General features: G+C 39.3%; 1 protein-coding gene across 5 annotated transcripts in view; it reads left to right on the top strand.

Annotated features, from left to right (window-relative positions):
* Positions 1 to 18,722, top strand: part of LOC108175368 (EGF-like and EMI domain-containing protein 1) — a 710,453-nt gene that overhangs the window by 586,623 nt on the left and 105,108 nt on the right. For 3 of the 5 annotated variants that reach the window (XM_089330999.1, XM_089330998.1, XM_051818765.3), the window contains 3 exons: positions 5,320 to 5,445; positions 7,483 to 7,611; positions 12,258 to 12,392. In XM_089330999.1, the coding sequence (XP_089187125.1) occupies positions 5,320 to 5,445; positions 7,483 to 7,611; positions 12,258 to 12,392 (390 nt within the window). The remainder of the gene's footprint in view (positions 1 to 5,319; positions 5,446 to 7,482; positions 7,612 to 12,257; positions 12,393 to 18,722) is intronic. The other 2 variants (XM_089330996.1, XM_089330997.1) reach the window with 2 other exon arrangements.

Genomic DNA, 18,722 nt, shown 5'->3' with positions numbered 1-18,722 from the left:
TCTTTGTTTCTTTTGCTTAATGAAGGGATGCTCTGTTGTTATTTGTAGGTTTGGGAGTGCAGGGTAGACGGATGCTCTTCGAGTGTGATACAAGGAAATGGAACTGAAATTTATCTTTAATTTAGCAAAATGAGGATTACTCAGGTCTTTATATTTTTTGTTATGAAAACTCCATTAGAAGTTAATTTATATAGTTAAAATCTAACTTCACTAGTCTAAAATGTAGTTACTTTCCAGATTTTAAAATGTAGAGAACTAATTGTTTCATATGCTTAAGTGGACCAGGAAAATGTCTTCAAAATGTGAGCAAATTTTCTTACATCTCCAAGCGACAGAACTGAAGCATCAAATCATTGCTGATCAAAATAAATTAGCATAACCTCTATCAAATGTAACTACAGACGTCTGCTGCTGCTTTTTCTTTTCTTTGTAAAACAGAGCTGCTCTTTTTTTTTTCCCTTCCTCTATTTGTTGTATTTTAACAACATCAAATTTGATGATTGCTTTAGAATGCAGTCAGTAAAATCATAGAAATATTTTTATGCTCCAGTTAGCTCATAATAATAATATCAATAAATGCTTAGCACAAATGTAGAAATACTTTCATCTTTCTTACATAAACTCCTGATGTTTTGGCTGCTCAAAATCAGAAAAGGAATAGTTTCAGGCAACAAAGACATTCAGAACTTGGTCAACCACGATATGGCGAGAAGAGAAACAAGTAGAATGGTCTGTGCTGCGTTTGTCTTTGAAATGTTTGTCAATGTATGGGCTGCAGCAAGAAACCTAACAGACACCTGCTAAGAGGGTGAGGAGCTTAGCACAGTTGTGAGCAGTGTGATGGTGATGGGGAGGCAGGTGCTGGAGCTCAGGGCCTGCCAAAGCAGACAGGCCTTGGTAAAAATGACAATTTCAGTCAGCACATCTGAGAGGCCCGTCTTAGGAACAGGGACAGAGCTGGACATGGAATGAGCCATACACAATCAAGTGCAAGTTTCTCTGTGCCAATTCAGATTCGGGTAATTGCCCTCCGGAACTCAGTGGACAAATAGATGCATACGGTACGATTGTATAACAGGACACTATGCAGCCATAAAAGATACACATAACATCAACCATGGTATTGATGAAAGACACTCAAAACTAGAGTACATCCTTTACAGTCCCACTTAAATGAAGTTCAGGATTACAGAAAAAAACATCTGTGGTGATAGAAAACAAGCTAATGCTTAGTGTGTGTGGATAATGACAGAATCAGCAAGTCACCTTTGAGATTTTGCGTTGCTGGTAATGATCTCGATCTGGGTGGCATTTTCATGAGTTGTTTACACTGCGGGAACATGCTTGAAGGCGAAATTTGTGTGCTTCTCCACAAATGCATTGCATTGCAGTAAGGTTTACTTTGAGCAGGCGTTTGGTGCAGTGGTTAAGGTGCTGCGTGAGATGCCCATTTCCCATTTCCAAATGCCCCAGATTGAGTCCTGGTTCTGCCCCCAAGTCCAGCTTCCTATAATGCACACTCTGGGAAGCAGAGGATGATGGCTCAAGTAGTTGAGGCCCTGCCACCCACATCAGCTTTCCCGGCTTGTGAATTAGCCTGGCCCAGCCCCAATTATTGTGGGCATTTATGGATGGGAGATCTCCCTACCTCACCCACCCATCTTTCAAATAAGTAAATAAAAGATTTATGCAAAAAAAAAAAAAAAGATTTACTTGAGGGAAAAAAGCAATGTGCATGCAAAAAGCCTAGACAGGAAAACATCAAAATGCCAAGGACATTGATTACTTTCGCATTCTAAAATCAATAGTAATTTTATATGTTTTTTTTTTTTTTGTAAAGATTCCTAATATTCTTTTGGTTTGTATTCCAGTACTGTGAAAAAAAATGGAGTACGTTCTTTTTTAAAAGATTCCTCTTTGTCATTTTCCTTTCCTGGGACTATTCAAGAAATATGCTCAAGGATCATAATTTTCTTTGGGAAATGAAGGATTTCATCTCTGTTTTCAGTTATATAGACAGTTTTGGGCCAGCTAAGCTGGTATCATAGTCCAGTCTCTTTAGCTCACCCCCTGGGACGTGGTCATGGTTTGAGCTATGAGTACTGCATAGGTGAAGGTGATTCCAAGAGGGGACCCGCAGGCAGAGTTGGCCTTCTTTGTAGTGGGAGTAAATGATACCCTGAGAATTGGGACAGGCCCAGCAAGCTACTGACTTCTCCTTTACATGTGTTCTTCTTCTAATCTTTTTACAAGGTAAGCAACTGACAAGAGTGAGAAACCAATTTATTTGTTACGCATAAAGAATACCTATGAAACAGTGAGATTTTAAACCAAACATGTGATTAAATAGGAGAATTTTGTGTCCCCTAGGACACTTGTTGTTTCTCTTGTTCATCTACAAAATGTAAAAGTTAATAAAGGATCCTAATATTCTAGGCCTATAAAAATCCCTCCATTTAAATAAATCATTAGATTCTGGCAAGCTATTCCCAGTGAAGAAACAAGGAAAGGATTTTTGCTACAAAGTGCAATTAAATGGAATTGTTTGAATATGGCTTCTTGCTTCTTGTTTTGTGGCTTTTCTTCTTCTTTCTTTTCTAAAATATGTAAACACATATTGATGCTGATCAAATAATGATGTTAATTTATTTGTTTGCTCTCCAAGTCTCTTATACAACCCCAAAATCTTTGTGCTTCATAATTTATTTTTAATATCCATTATTTATTGCACACATTTTTCTATTAATTTGTTTAATTAATTTATTTATTTTCATTTTACTTGAAAGGCAGAGAGACAGAGCTCTTCCATCTGCTGGGTTCATTCCAGGATGCCACAGCAGCAAAGGGTGAGCCAGGCTCAAACTGGAGTCTGGAACTCCATCTGGATTTCCCACATGGTGGCAAGGACTCAAGTACTTGAGCCATCACCTGCTGCCTCCCAGTGTGCCTGTTAGCAGGAAGCAGGTCAGAAGTGGAATAGACAGAACTGTCAGACATTATGATTGTGATGCAGGTATCCCAAGCAGCAACCTAACCATTGAGCCAAACATCTGCCCTATTTTCAATTATTTCTTTTTTATTTACATGAAAACAGAGACCGAGAAACAGGCATCTCTCATCCACTAGTTTACTTACCAAATGCCAACAATAGCCAGGACTGATACTAAGCCAAAGCTGGGAACCAAGAACCCATTCCAGGTATCCTACATGGGTGACAAAGACCCAAGTACTTAAGCCATCACCTACTGACCCCGAGGGTATATATTAGCTGAAAGCTGAATCAGAAGTGGAGGATCCAGGGCTCAAACCAGGCATTCCAATACAGGGTACAAGTGTCCCAAGCAGAGTTTTAACCACTATGCCAAACAAAAACCATAAGAATATTCTTCTTAAAATTCCTATAGACAGCAATAGATAGAAGTGACCATTCTTTCCTCACTCAAATATTTAAGATTACCATCCTCTCAAATGCAGAAATGGAAATTTAAAAAGAAGAAGAAGAACAACAACAACATTCAGCAGAGATCTGAAAAATAACTTTTCCTCTTGAGTAAATCTTTTAACTCAATATCTTTATTGGCCTACAGGGAAAATATCTGCTTTGACTTCTTAAGAATTTCTCCAAGTAATTATAATGAGAATTTAAAAATTGCCACATATTATTTATTTTAACAGCATATTTTTAGAATCCCATTTATTCTGAAGAGATTTCATATTGAAATCATTTATTATTGCAATTCAGTCTAGTGGAAAGGGAGAAGAGGAATAATTTCATATGACAGATGAATGGACTAGGACATGAAAGGGAAGATTGATGCCTTTTTCCTAATCATCCCAGCTATGGTTTGGGATATGTTTGTTGTAGCTTTTTCTTCCTCTGAATCTTTTCTCTGTCTGATGCTAATGGAGTATCCCGCAAATCCTTGTACTATCTGATACCAGATCCCATTTTATGGGAGAATGTCAAACAATAACAATGGTCTGCCTGTCTTGATGACTTTTTATAACCCTGACACAGTGGAAGCCATTTAAATTTCTTGAGCTTTATTTTATAGGTATTTTTCTAATAGTCCATTCTTTATTTTTTTAAAGATTTAGTTTTTTTTTTTTTTCTTGAAAGTCAAATTTACCAGCAGAGGGAGAAACAGATAAAAAGAGGGAGAGAGTTTCCCATCCTCTGTTTCACTTCCCAGATGGCTGCAATGGCTAGGGCTTGGCCAGGCCAAAGCCAGGAACCAAGAAATTTATCCCATCTCCCACATGAGTGGCAGGGGTCCAAGCACTTTTCCCAGGCCTTAGCAAGGAGCTGGATAGGAAGTGGAGCAACAGGGACACATACCAGAGCCCATATGGGATGCTGGTATTGCAGGCAGCAGCTTAACCTGCTAACCCAAAACACCTGACCCAACTGTCCATTCTGCAGCTGCTGTAAGAATTCCGGCTCCTTGTAAAATAACAACATAGGCTTTAACACATGTCTGTTTCCAGTCCCTCTCTTTTTTTTTTTTCCTTTTGTTTTCCTCCCTCTTTTCATTGCTCCCATGATAGCCTATGGCTCAAAAGCCAAAAACAAAGCTGAGTAAGAAGACAAGTCTCATAGTAGCACGGAGTGGTGGGGTGAAGGGATGGGTGGAGATTGTTATAACTGTAGTTTCATGACATTTAACCTATTATGATGAAATATCAGGTAAAATGACTACTGAAATTGTCTCAGCAACTATATTTACTCAAGTTAAAATAAAATCAACATTTTTCTTGATTATTTTAATTTGAACATGAGGCACCCCTAAAAAAACCTCCAAACCAAAGAAAACTGTTGTTTGCTTGACTTCATCAATCTTTGACTATGCAAAATATCTTGAAACTCTCAAGAGAACTTTAGCTGCATTCACTCCTGATTAAAAATACATGACTTTTTTTTTCCTGGATTTTCTTCCCAATCTTCAAAATAGAAGATGCAGTTTGTTTCTCATTATGGTTGGTTGGAGTTGTACAGCAAGATATCTGGGTAGCTTAGAAACTGTGAAGGTTAGAGTTTAAGGAACAAGGTAAATTTTGTATTTGAACCTTGTTAGCAGTTCCTTCCGTCATCGTTATTTTAACTAGCTGTATCAGTAATCCCCCAGGAATGATTATGCCATACAGACTAGGAACATGCAGGAGATTCTTCCTAGGTCTGCAAGCTCTGAGATTTTAATTACTTGGTATCTGTCCTAATAGGAAGGAAAGCTTTTCCCTATCCATTTGTAACAAATATGTGTGTGTGTGTGTGTGTGTGTGTGTGTGACACTGCTTGTTCCTCTTCTGTTTTCTTCACAGCTTGTTCCCCGGGGACCAATGGGAAGGAATGTGGCAGCATCTGCATTTGTCAGAATGGAGGCAGCTGTGATCTCACTGGGCAGTGCCAGTGCCCCCCAGGGGTTCACGGGAAAACCTGTGAAGATGGTAGGAATATTTGGTGCCACTCATAGGAGAAAACTCTCTAAATTCTTGTGGTTTCTAATGGGGAAGAAACTTAAGTGAAAATTGTTTCCATATATTGCAAGGTAGTCTTTGGTGAAGAAGTGAAAGGCTGTGTATATATATACAGGAATACTGTTATGGGGGGCCGACACTGTGGCTCAGCAGGTTAAAGCCACAGCCTGCAGCGCTGCATCTCATATGGCCTCTGATTTGAGTACGGATTGCTCCACTTCCAAACTAGCTCTCTGCAAATGTGCCTGGGAAAGCATTGGAAGATGGCCAGATTCCTTAGGCCCCTGCATGCACGCATAGTAGACCTGGAAGAAGGTCCTGGCTTCAGACTGGCCCAGCTCCAGACGTTGCGGCCATTTGGGGAGTGGACTAGTGGATAGAAGACCTCTCTCTGGCTCTCCTCTCTCTCCGTAACTCTGCCTCTCAAGTAAATAAATCAATCTTTAAAAAAAAAAGATAGTTTATATAAAAAATGCATTTTCTTTGAAGACATGTTTACAGAACAAAGTCAGTGATACCTAAATCTGCAACCGCGATCTAAGCAGATGAATCCTGATAGTGAAAGCCTTTTTCATCAGCTGAGAAATACGTTGAGTTTGTGGATGTGTGTATGGGTATAGGAGTTGTGGAGAATGTATTTGCTCTGCATAATTAAAGGAAGAAACAAGGGGCTTCTGGGAAAAACCAGAGAGGGAGAAATGAAAATCAGAGAAGACAAGGAGAAGAAAGAGGAAAGATGAGAAATGATGGGTGAAGATTTCACCAAATACCAATGATGGCTGTGTATGGACTTTTCGTGGAAAACAGCAAAGAGGTCATATTTCTTATATGGGTTGATAAAGCACACAAAAAGAAACAGCTTTTATAGGCACAAGAGCTGGAGGCAGAGAGTGAGTAAGGACACAGCTCTCTAGGGATTGTCTGAAATCATGGGGAGTTTATTAGATTCTCACAGTCTGAAACTAGGGAGATGGAAACCAAATTTACTTCGGTTTCTGTACTGCAGAAAGGTCCCTGCTGGCAGCCCAGCTACTTATTTCTCTGAGCAATGTTTATTTACTTATTAAAAATATATATTAAATGTTTGCGAAGAATGATGCCAGGCATTGTGATATGATTTAAAAAAAAAAAATAGGAAACATCCAGGCCCTTCCACATGGAACTTGCTGTCTTGCTCAAGACAAACATAGGTTTAAAATGGTGGTAGGTCCAAGGGTGCTTCATAAAGTTTATTTTCATGCAAAAAAGCTGATCTTCTGTATATTAAGATAATCGAAAATGAATCTTGATGTGAATGGAAGGGGAGAGGGAGTGGGAAAGGGGAGGGTAGTGGGTGGGAGGGACGGTATGTGGGGGAAGCCATTGTAATCCATAAATCGTACTTTGGAAATTTATATTCATTAAATAAAAGTTAAAAAAAAAGTTGAACTTTATGCATATGAGAGGTCTTTAAAAAATTAGTAGAAAATGCATGTTATGAAAAACTATGAAGGTTTTCAAAATTTTTTGAACATAAATAAACATTTTAATACCTTTTGTCATGAATATTTTGATGTTGCTTCATATGTTAAATATTAACGTGTGATGGACATGAGACAACTATAACAAGGCCAATGGCAAGTCAGGGAGAGACTTCCAGCAATGACTCGTAGGCAGAAGTTTGCAAAACAAGGAGGGATGAGACAGGGAATCTGTGTGACAGAGCATTCTGGGCTGTGCTCCACAGAACCTGAGAAAGGCCAGGGGCAGATCAGAGGCAGTCAGGGTGTAGCAGTACCATCTGAGGGCAGCCAGTGCAGGGACTCATCATCTTAAGTTGGGTATTTTTTAACCTGACAACCATAGCAAATCATTATGAGATTTGAAGCTGACATAGAATCAAATCTGTGTTTTTCAGAAGTTCTCTGTATGGTTAATGCAACCATATTGTTTTCATGTAACAGCCACTCTAGTAGGAAGTTTGGCATGTCAGTTAATATTTATTTTATTTGTCCTTCCACATTCCAGGATGTCCAGTGGGATTCTTTGGGAAGAATTGCAAAAGGAAATGTCACTGTGCTAACAACGGCCCTTGCCACAGGATGTATGGAGCCTGTATGTGTAAGCCAGGGCGCTACGGGAAGTTTTGTCACCTGAGTAAGTCCCGGGCACTAAGTTTATTCTCTGTGTGAAGCACGGCAGCATAGAAACGTACAGAGAATTTGTCAAAGGATAAGAATTAAAAATATTTTATACGGTATATGGTTTTATATGTCTATATCTATATATATCTATGTATATATGATTATGTTCTGGTGTTTAGCCTCTTTTTTGTGGGGGGATGGAAATAGGATTTTTTTCTTCAATTTTACATTTTATTTGTTTATCTTTTCCCAAAGAAAACTTTTATTTAATGAATACAAATTTCATAAGTACAACTTTAGGAATATAGTCATTCTTCACACCATACCCGGCCTCCCACCCACACTTCTACCACTTCTCCTCCCTCTCCCCTTCCCAGTTCCATTCCCCATTCAGATTCATTTTCAATTAAATTTGTACACAGAAGACCAACTCTATACTAAGTAAAAATTTCAACACACACACATACACACACATAAAACTTTTTTGAGAACAGGTTTTACAATTAACTCTCATAGTACAACTCATTAAGGACAGAGGTCCTGCATGGGAAGTTAGTACACAGTGACTCCTGTTGTTAATTTAACAATCAACACTTATATATGACATCAGTGACCACCTGAGGCTCTTGACATAAGCTGCCTAGGCTATGGAAGCCTTTTGAATCCACCAACTCCATCAGTATTTTAAATTATAAAATCTAGATTTTGATGAGCAAATGAAAATATTTGTAAATTTTTAACTTTTTTTGCTAGTGTTTAATTATTGAGAGAGCATTGCAAATAGTTCCTTCAGAACATTGGTCAATTTTCAACAGCAAAGGAAAATTCTCTTTTATTTCTGGGTTTGAGTAGAAAGTTTCCAGAAGAGGTTCTTCATTTTGCATTTTGACTATCAATCACGTTACAAAAGACTCTAGCACACATCATCACTCATAAATACATGAGCTCCCTACAGCTGGTCCCTAATGAGTGCCCCAAGACGCTTACCTTCCCACCGTGTAGCTGTCTATATGCAGTTATCTGCCAGCCTGAATAGGTGTCAGCCCTACTTCTCTACCTATTCCTTATCCCATTCTTTTTTTAAAGTTTTTATTGATTTATTTTTGTTTACATTTGAAAGGAAGAGAGAGAGACAGAGACAGACAGACATCTTCCATCTGTTGGTTCATTCCCCAAATGCCTGCAAGAGCTGGGAGGAAGGCCAGGCTGAACCGAGGAGCCAGGAACTCCATATGAATCTCCCATGTGGGTGGCAGGCACCCAAGTCCCTGAGCCATTATATTCTGCCACCCAGGGTGTGCATTAGCAGGAAGCTGGAATAAGTGAGCTGAGCCAGGGTACAAACCCAGACATGTCAACATTGGTTGTAGATGTCCCAAGCAACTTCTTTGTTGTGCCAAACACCTGTGGCTCCTCCTCTTTCTATTGAAGGACTAACTCCTCTGAAAAATTTTGCTGAGTGAATTTTGCCATCTTAGTACATTTGGGCTACAGAATACCATAAACCAGTAAGCTTATAAACTAGAGAAATTTATTTGGTTTCTAAGGCTAGGATGTTCAAGCTCAAAGTCCCAGCATATTCATTGTCATAGAAAGTACTTTTTCACCGTGCCCTTCCATGGCAGTTGAGCTCCCTTGCCTTTTATGAGGGCACTAATCCCATTCATGAGGGCTCCACTCTGAGAGTCCAGTCACTCCTTGAGGATCCCATTTCCAAATTCCATAACCGTAGGGGTTAGGATTTCAGGATATGATATGGAAGAATCACAAACACTGAGACCATTTTACTCAGTAATAGCATGCCCACCTCCTAATTAACAGAAACCATTTTGAATCTTACCTGAGGGGTCTTCAATATATTCATGAAAACTGCATATAATAAAAAAAAAACTATGCATGGATTTAAAAATAATTTGCACCAAAATAAACTTGTCTTTTGATGAACTTTTTGAGATTTTGGAATGTCTATGAGTGTCATCTATTTTATTTAAAGATATGTCCCTGGAAAACACAAAATAAGTTGTGAATACTCTAGGAAGAGAAACAGTGTAGGCGACAAAGAAAATGGAACCTGATTTTGAGAAAAAGTTGGACTTACATAAATAAAATAGATGGGTAAATTCAGGTATGTATGAGTGATGGAGGGACATGTGGTATGTTCCAGAATATTACATACCACCCAAAACATGCCGACAGAAGAATTTTTGTTTCTCTAGTATAACAATATGCATAATTTTTGAATATAAGGAAATACCAGATGTTTTGGCCAAAAAAAGTCTTTTCATAATACATTTGACCAAAAACTTAGAGCTAACTCTTCAGAAGCATATAGCATTGAAGTTTGCAAAATATCAGCATAGCCAATGTTTATTCATTTACATGCAGCGAGGAGTTGAGACAAAGGAAAATATGCAGCAAACAGATTCCTTGCTGCTGCTGCTGCTGCTGGCTAACATTTGAATGTGAGTGTCTTTGGGGAGCATCTGGTTCTGTGGGTCTCCCTTATCCTTGGATTTGAGGCTTCATTTATAACTGCCACTTACCTGGTCCTGAAGAGCTTGCGTTTACAACCCTATATTGGTTTTCCAGGGCTACTGTAACAAAGCACCACAGAGTGAGTGCCTTAAAAGGCAGAACTTTGCGCCACAGTTCTGAAGGCTTCATGTCTAAATCATGATGTCAGCAGGGCCACGCTTTCCTGAAGGGGCTGGGACAGGATCTCCCTTGGCCTCTCTCCTAGCAGCTGATGGTTCCTTGGCCTGTTCTCCCTGTGTGCCAGATAAATCTGCCGATTTATGAGAAAACCAGCCTTGTTGGGCTTACTCCCGTCTTATTCCAGTCGAACCTCACCTTAACTAATTTCAAGTCCTGTGACCCCATTTGCAAACATGGCCACATTCTGAAGGACTGGGAAATCGGAACTACAACATATGGAAGTTCTGAGGGTGTATTTTAATGTGTAACAAACCCTGGGTAGGCGTTGCATTGCCAATAGACATCGCTTCTTCCACTTTTCCTGTTTTCCTCTTTTTCCAAGCATATTTCCACACTTACTTGTTCTTAATATATCCAACCGTCACAGTTAAGCTGTCCATTGTGCCTGAGTTCTTCCCTGGACCACAGTTCTACATGCTGAACCTGAGACTGCGGCATGAAAGGCAGTGCAGGGTAGGAATTCTGGAATGAGAAGAAAGAGGCCCATATCAAACAGACAACACTCTGAGGGACCTGATAGCTTGCTGGTTCTAAGAAAGAATTAAAAACTTGGACATCATAGAATAGATGATAGAGGGCTCATATAATTTGTTATCCAACTTGGGTAATTCTATGAATGAAAAAGGATTCTGTTAATAATTCTGTTCTGCTTTTAGAGATAACTCTGAATTGCCGCCAGCACCAGGCTCAGACAGTCCTAGGTGCCATTGTAATCACCGCTTTGAATGCTGTCTCCTAACATCCTTTTGTGTCCATCAGAAAGGCCAGTGGCTTCCTTTCTTCTTTCTGAGCAGCTTTCTGCATTTAAAGTCTTTATAGACATAGAACACAATTACCTTAAGGCTGGAGAACACCTGAAAAGCTTTCATTTAAGACTTCTCTTGACCATCTGAAATGAGGGGAAAAAAGCTGCTGGAAGTATATTTTGGGGCGTAGGCATGTGACACAGTCATTAAGAGGTCACTTGGGATGCCCACATTCCACACCGAAGTGCCTAGTTCAAGTCCTGACTCCACTTGTGTTTCTAGTCCTGCTAATGTGTACAGATATAACAGATGATGACTCAAGTATTTGAGTCCCTGACTCCCATGTTCCAGGCTCTTGGCATCAGCTTGGCTCAGCCCCAACTCTTGTGGGTATTTGGGGAATGAACCAGCAGGTAGAAGATGTCTATCTCTCATATATATATATATATATATATATACACACACACACACACATACATGTATATACATACCTATATTTATCCTCCCTCCCTTTCAAATAAATAATTTTTTAAAAAAGAATTGTATCTTGGAAAAGGGAGTTGAACTATTTTAAGTCTTCAAACAGAAAGTTATGGGTGTGGGTTCCTGAATGCAAATTTAGGGCCACTTTCAATTTAGAATTCCTGTGCTTACACCATCTCTAAAACCCCATGGCATGGAGAAAATAATGTAGAGAAGGCAAGTCCCATTTGCCAAAGTTGTGGCCAAGATAATGCTGCTATCATGATGAAAGCTTTGTGTTATCTGCCCAATGTCAAATTATTTCTGATTACCATATAATGAAAGGGAGTGAAAACAATGGCAAGCCATCACATAAATGCATGTCCATCATCTCCATACTGAGGCAGGATGAATATGGGGGTTGGCAGCCTTAGCAGTCCTTGGGGAATATTAACTATAGGCACCAATGGAGCACATGGAGAAGCAATTTCTCTCCCGGAAGCACCAAAGCCTTTTAAGTAGTTCAAGCTTCACTGTTCATATCCAGTTGCCAAAAAGCAAATGAATTGCCTGATTTGAAAGACATTTGTTCCTTATTTTTTTTTTTTGGCAGTCAGGATGATCCCCTTGTTTTCCTCATAATCAGGCCCCACAGAACGACATGCCTGTGCACTAACCGTTTCAAATAAACAAAGCATGGTTTTCAAGTGACCAGTTTGCCTCAATCTGCTTGCAGACTGTCCCAAGGGGGCCTTCGGAGCTGGCTGCTCTTCAGAATGTCAGTGTGTAGAGGAGAACACCCTGGAATGCAGTGCCAAAAATGGTAGTTGCACCTGCAAACCTGGTTACCAAGGCAACAGATGCCAGAAAGGTACAATCTGATGATAGATTTTCTTTCTTCTCTATTAACAATGCTTAGTCTTTGTTCAGCATCGTATGATTATTAATTAGTTAATCCACCAGTGTCCTCAGGAGATGGTGAGTTTTAGTAATTCACAGGTGAGGAAATGCACACAGCAGGCAGTGAAGTTACTTAAGCTCATCTTTTCAGCCTCCACTGCTCACTACCCCTTTGCTAGCCTGAGCAATGCAAGCAAGATCACACTGCAGTTTCTCTTATCCTAAAATACTTAAAGCTAGGCAACCACTTCTTTGAGCTGAACTAATCAACCAAGGGCACTACTGGACCACAGAAATAAACAATCATTTTCTTTCTAAAAACTAATCATTCAACGACAATTCAAAGATGCACAACCATGAAAAATTTAACTATGGTGATAAGTGTTGTCCTTTAGCAAATTTCTAGATACTACATAGTTTTAAAAATAAGTCTATAAATATAAATGATTAGGCATGTGTGATTATAATTATAAGTAATCTGTATATATGATGGCTTGTGAAAAAGTTGATGGAAAATGGAATCAAAAGATAAGTTTGTTTAGGTGCAAAGAATTTTGAAATCTATCCATATGAGGTCAGTGTTGTGGCATAGCAAGTTAATCTGCCACCTGTATCACCAGCATCCCATAGGAGTGCTGATTTGAGTCCTGGCTGCTCCACTTCTGACTCAGCTTCCTGCTAATGCTCTGGGAAAGCAGCGGCGGAGGATGGCCCAAGTGCTTCAGCCCCTGCACCCATGTGGGAGACCCGGAAGAAGCTCCTGGTTCCTGGCTTTGGTCTGGCTCAGTCCTAGCCATTACAGCCATTTGGAGAGTGAACCAGCAGATAGAAGACCTCTCTCTGTTCCTCTGCCTCTCCCTTGCAAGTAAATAAATCTTAAAAAAAAAAGAAAGAAATCCATGCATATGAAGGGTCTTTAAAAACTGTGAAAATGCATTTTATGGAAAAGCTATATATGGATTTCATACATTTTGCACCAAATAAACTTAACTTTTAATTCCATTTTTCCATGGATTTTTTTGAGTACCCTCATCTCTATGCATGTCACTGCATATAAAATTTGGAAAACATGTGTGCCTAGATGGCAGTAATGTAATTGCTGTCTCCGGCTTGTGGACTCATGGAATGCACCTCCCAGTTATCTATACAGCTCATTCAGTATTCAGAAAGACTCACATCACCTTTTCACTGAATCTTATCAGTACTACCCTACTTAAAATTTCACTTGCAAGTTTCCCTGAACTTCTTTTCTTTTTCTGTAGTGCTTATCATCTTCTAACATACTGCATCCTCTAGTTATTGTTATGTCTAATATGTATTGCCTGTCCTTTCCTGCTAGCTCTGAGCCTCATGGGGAAAGGATATCTGTAAATGTTGTTCACCCTAGTATCCCCAAATTCCTGGAACACTTAAGACATATAGGGGAGTTTAATAAGTACTTTTTAAATCAGTACGTAAATGGGTATGTTTCATTCTTTATATATTTTTCTCATGTACTTTGCAGTAAACACTGGTTACTTTTTAATTCAGAGAAAATTATCTCACAGCATTTTTTCTCTTTAATGTATAGCAATTCTGAGCAGTACAACAAATAAAATTATCATGGCTAGTAGTAAATTGTGATACTTTGTGCCTTTTTGGTGATCCAAGGGACAACCTTGTTTATGGTTTGGAAAATAATGGGCTTAGAAGGAAGCCCCCCTGCTGTGGAGTCCACAGATGGAGGCAGGCGCTGGGACTGAAAGTTGTCTTTTCGCCCTCAAATGTCCAACCTTTTCGTTGTATTGCAGTCTTCAGAGGGTCTGCAGGGCTTTCCTCAAGTTGAAGGAAAAGGGGATGTGGCTGTTTAGGGTTGTCCATTGGCTATGGAACTGGAATACATGAGCAGAGACACCAGTCTGGAGTTTGTGGAGAGGGGGCTATTTGGGTCACTGGGTCGTGACTTTCTAGGTGATGGAGAATGGAACTTGGGGAAGCAGAAGAGTGGCATTACACAGATGTATTTAATAAGGTCTGAGAGAGGGTCTAGGACATTCTCTACACTTTCTTTTGCCTCAACTGAATGTTAAGCATAGGATTGACCCCTTCTTCATTTCCCCCGTGGAGAAGTCATGCCTGGAAGTCAGTGCACAAGGAGATAATACCATATACACACACCTGGGTAAATTTAATTTATTCTGATAACATTTTCTTAAAACAGCTGCTGAATATGCTTTATTGGAAAATGCTTCTGAGATTCCCACTGTGAAAGAAAATGAGTTGAAAGTATATGTAAATCAGCAAAATAGAGAGGTCACCATAATCTCTGGAAAACATATTATTTTTCAATCAGATAACTTTGTCCAATTCTGATATTTTTGTCTAACCACAAAATGAAATTATGAATCAGACTGGAGTGGGTGAATGGGCTCCCTGTGATTGGCAGTTGAAATCAAGCCAAAGGAGCTCTTTAAAAGTTGTGCATGATGAAAATCAGGCCTGTTGTTTTTCTTCCTCCTTTTCAAAAGAGTGAAGTAGCCCAAGTGCTCCTAGAACCAGACATATCTTTAAAAATCTTAACTCCAGACCTGTGTCTAGATTGCAGATGAATAGTTAATTAAAGATTGAAAGTTGTTTCAATGGCACTAATGAACAGCACTCTCTACAATCAACACCAGACCTTATTCATCGTATCAGCAGTGACTTCTAACAACAGAAGAGCTAGTTTCTTCAACTAACCTGAGAAACAAACAAACAAAAAAATCATCCAATGTCTTTGCCTTGTTTTGATTACTCTGTAGCCTTGGGTATGTTGAACCCCAGCTGTAGGCAGACTTCCATATGGAGAGGACTCTGGCAGAGTGAGCCCCTTGGGTCTCTCTGTGGAGGCCTATACAACACCTGTGTCATCATAAGAAAGATCATTTTGTTACAGTAGTTCCACATTGCATGAATTTAACATTTTGAACTCTACCAGGTCTCTAGGAGTTGGTTAATTTATGGGAAAGGTGTTGAATATGTATCTACCTTAAGTGTGGAGTATGCACAACCTTGAGTAGTACAGTATTGTAGAGCAAGGTGAGTGTAGTTGCTGTGAGCACCGATTTCAGAGGCCAGAAGATCTGGAGTTCAAATCCCAGCTCTTTTACTTATCTGCTTTGTGACACAGACGAAGTCACTAACATCTCAGAGCCTCTGTTTCTCTTGTAAAATGGAAATGAAATTGCTATCACACGGGATGTGGGTTTTTTATGGAAACAGGAGGTAATTTATGTAAAGTGCTTGGCACAGAATAAGTGATTAGCAGACAGATATGAAAATCTCAATAATTCTAATAATTATGTTATTCAGCCCAGGACAGGAAGATAACTTCACAGCCCAGCTCAGTTTGATGTAACCTCCCACAACTGTCATGTTTAGGAAAGTTTTGCTGTTTCCACTGCATTAAAAAAATACTTTCCACTGGGTTTCTAATTCCAGTGGCACCAATGGTAGAACATACACTGAACCCTCTGAGTCCTCAGTGGACCTTGCAGCATAACTTGGCCCTTCTGTAGTTCCAATGACATTCAACAAAGCAGGACACGATTTCTCACTTCTCACCCTGTGCATTGTACACTCATGTAATGCTCAATTTACAGACCTCTGGCATGATTATTCTGGCTTACAAAAGAAGCAAAGACTGGGAGAACAGGACACGGGCAAACATCTGGGGACAGCTTCCCGAGAACCACGCCTCCTGAGCTTCCTTTACAAATTACATCTCATTTTCATGTTTTGTTCTGTGCAACTGCCTCCCAAGTTATATATCAAAATTGCTTCCATTGTTGCTGTCTGAAAAACCACATTTTCAGCAAAAATGTTGAACCTCTGTAGCTGTGTTTCCAAAGTGACAAGAAATAGCATCATGTTGATTTCTTCAGGGAATATTTTTGGAGTGCTATAAATCCTTGGGGGTTACTCCAATGTCTCTCTCTCTCTCTCTCTCTCTCTCTCACACACACACACACACACACACACACACACACTTTTCTAACTCTTTTAAGCTACAGAAATCAGGGATCATCTTGAAATGTATGACAAGAAGTTTGAGTTCCTTTCTTTCTGTTTTTATTCTACAAGCCTATCTTGATGGTCTCTGGGGGACCTGAATGTAGGTTCCTCTGTGTCACCTATGAGAGTGGAGGTCAGTGCAACATAAAAACTGGAAACTGTGCCTGTGCCCCTGGTTACACAGGAAAATCCTGCACTATTCATAAGTCATAAACCTAAGCAGGATAACCGATAAAAACAATAACATTATTTGCTGTATAATGTTTTTATAAGATATTGCTATGCTACATTAAATGGTCCAACTATAAGAATACATCAAAAAGTTTGTTGAAAATGAAATTAAAATAAACTTATTATGGTACAACTTTTTAAATCCATGCATACAAGAAGGGGCTTCAATAAGAAGTTCATGAAAATGTACTATAAAAATTTTACAGAATCTTTTAAATTTTTTTGCACCAAAAGAAACTTTTGTCTTTCCACAAACTTTTTGAAGTCCCTATCGATCATCTTTTCTTACTCTCTATCATATCTTTTATTGTATAATGCTAGCTCAATATTTTGTGGCTTAAAACAGTGACTATTTTTTCTCTCAATGCTAGGAGTTGAGATGGGGCTACCACCAGCCTCACCTGGGGTCACTCATGTGGCTGCTTTAGCACATCAGTCAGCGGGGAACAGACAGGCTTGGCTGGGCATCTCAATCAGAGAACAAGGCCTTTCCTCCAGGTAGCATTTTCACAAGGCTGGATTGGACATCCTCTTAGCATGGAAGTCTTAAGACAACATTCCTTGGGATAGGTATTTGGTCTAGCAGTTAAGATTCCCATGTCCCATATCTGAGTACCTAAGTTCAATACACAGCTCCAGCTCCTGGCTTGGGAAACAGTGGTGATGGCTCAATTGATTGGTTTACGGACAGCCGTGTGGGAGACCTGAATTGCATTTGTGGCTCCTGGCTTCTGCCCTCCCCAGTCTAAGCTGTGTGAGCATGTGGGGAGTGAACCAGAGAGAGTGTGCTCTTACTCTATATCTTTCTTTCAGTGTCTCTGAGAGACACTGGTAAAATAAAATAAATATAACATTCCAAGAAAAAGCATCCAAAAAACGTGAGAGTAGAAGCTACATGATGTTAGAAAACCTGGCCTTAGAAGCCGCACACTATGGTTTCCCCCATGTTCTATTGGTTGAAGCAGCAAGTCAGAATAAAGAGGAAGAGTGAAAGATTCTACTTCCTGAGTAGTGAAATCCTGTACAAAAGACCTGTGAGATACAGTTGTCATCATTTCTGGACCCAGTCTACCATAAGATACTGTTTGAAGTTATTCAGAACAGCACCGTAGCAAACAACTGCACAGAGCTATCATTTTGTCAGAACACAGGTAGATGAAAGACTGACCAAAAGAGATTAGGGAAATTGAACCTGTTTCTGAGAGTCATTAGAACCACTCTCTTGTTATATGCCCTTTTCTGGTTGGGATTCCTACAGAGACTACAGAAATTCTGCCTGTATTTCTTGTTCTCTCCATTGGCAGTGAGCAACAGTGACTCAGGAACTTGAGTCACTGTGGGCTATATTTTTTTAAATTACTATTTGAAATTTGTCTTAAAAAGGTTAACAAATGTTTGTGGTTTGTGATCATTTGATCTATCATTTAAATGATATGAACAGTGATCTAAATTAGATTTTAGTGCTTAGGACTTTCTGTAAGCCAACAAATGAAAAACAGAAATCATAAAAATAAAACGTAGCACCAGGAGAGTATTTAGCACTCAGCTAATCATCTGATCATTTGGCAAAAGACATTGCTACCCCTTAGGATAGCCCTTAAGCAAAAGTAATAGGACAAGGTCTTTGCCTGTCAATTTTTCTGTGTATGACAGGGTAGTTTTCATTGTAGGACTGTCATTCTGGCACTGTTGACAAGTGTTTCAAGCAGTATAGAAGTTTGCAGAAGCTGCAGTTGGCTATCCCTAACCTACTTGTTTGCTTAAAAAAAAAAAAAAAAAACTTAAAGGTAAAAATTTACATATTCAAAAGGTAGTTACTTGCTATTTCCACAGTGAAGTGACATTTTCTCTTGTCTCACTCAGCTTTAATGGAATAATTATTAAGCAGGCAGTGGTAAAGTTTACATTGTTCCAATTGTCAGGCGATATAAATAGACTTTACAAACAAGTGAAGAGCAAGATAAACTGATCATTCTTTAAAATAATTATGTTGCAACTCTTGCATTCTAGGACTTCAAACACAAGTAGAACAATTCAT

Source organism: Oryctolagus cuniculus, chromosome 4 (assembly GCF_051225735.1).
Source record: "Oryctolagus cuniculus isolate XC-2025 breed Fujian yellow rabbit chromosome 4, ASM5122573v1, whole genome shotgun sequence".
NCBI classification, from domain to species: domain Eukaryota; kingdom Metazoa; phylum Chordata; class Mammalia; order Lagomorpha; family Leporidae; genus Oryctolagus; species Oryctolagus cuniculus.
Note: the sequence above shows the minus strand (reverse complement) of the source record. Positions and strands in the feature narration are given on the sequence as shown.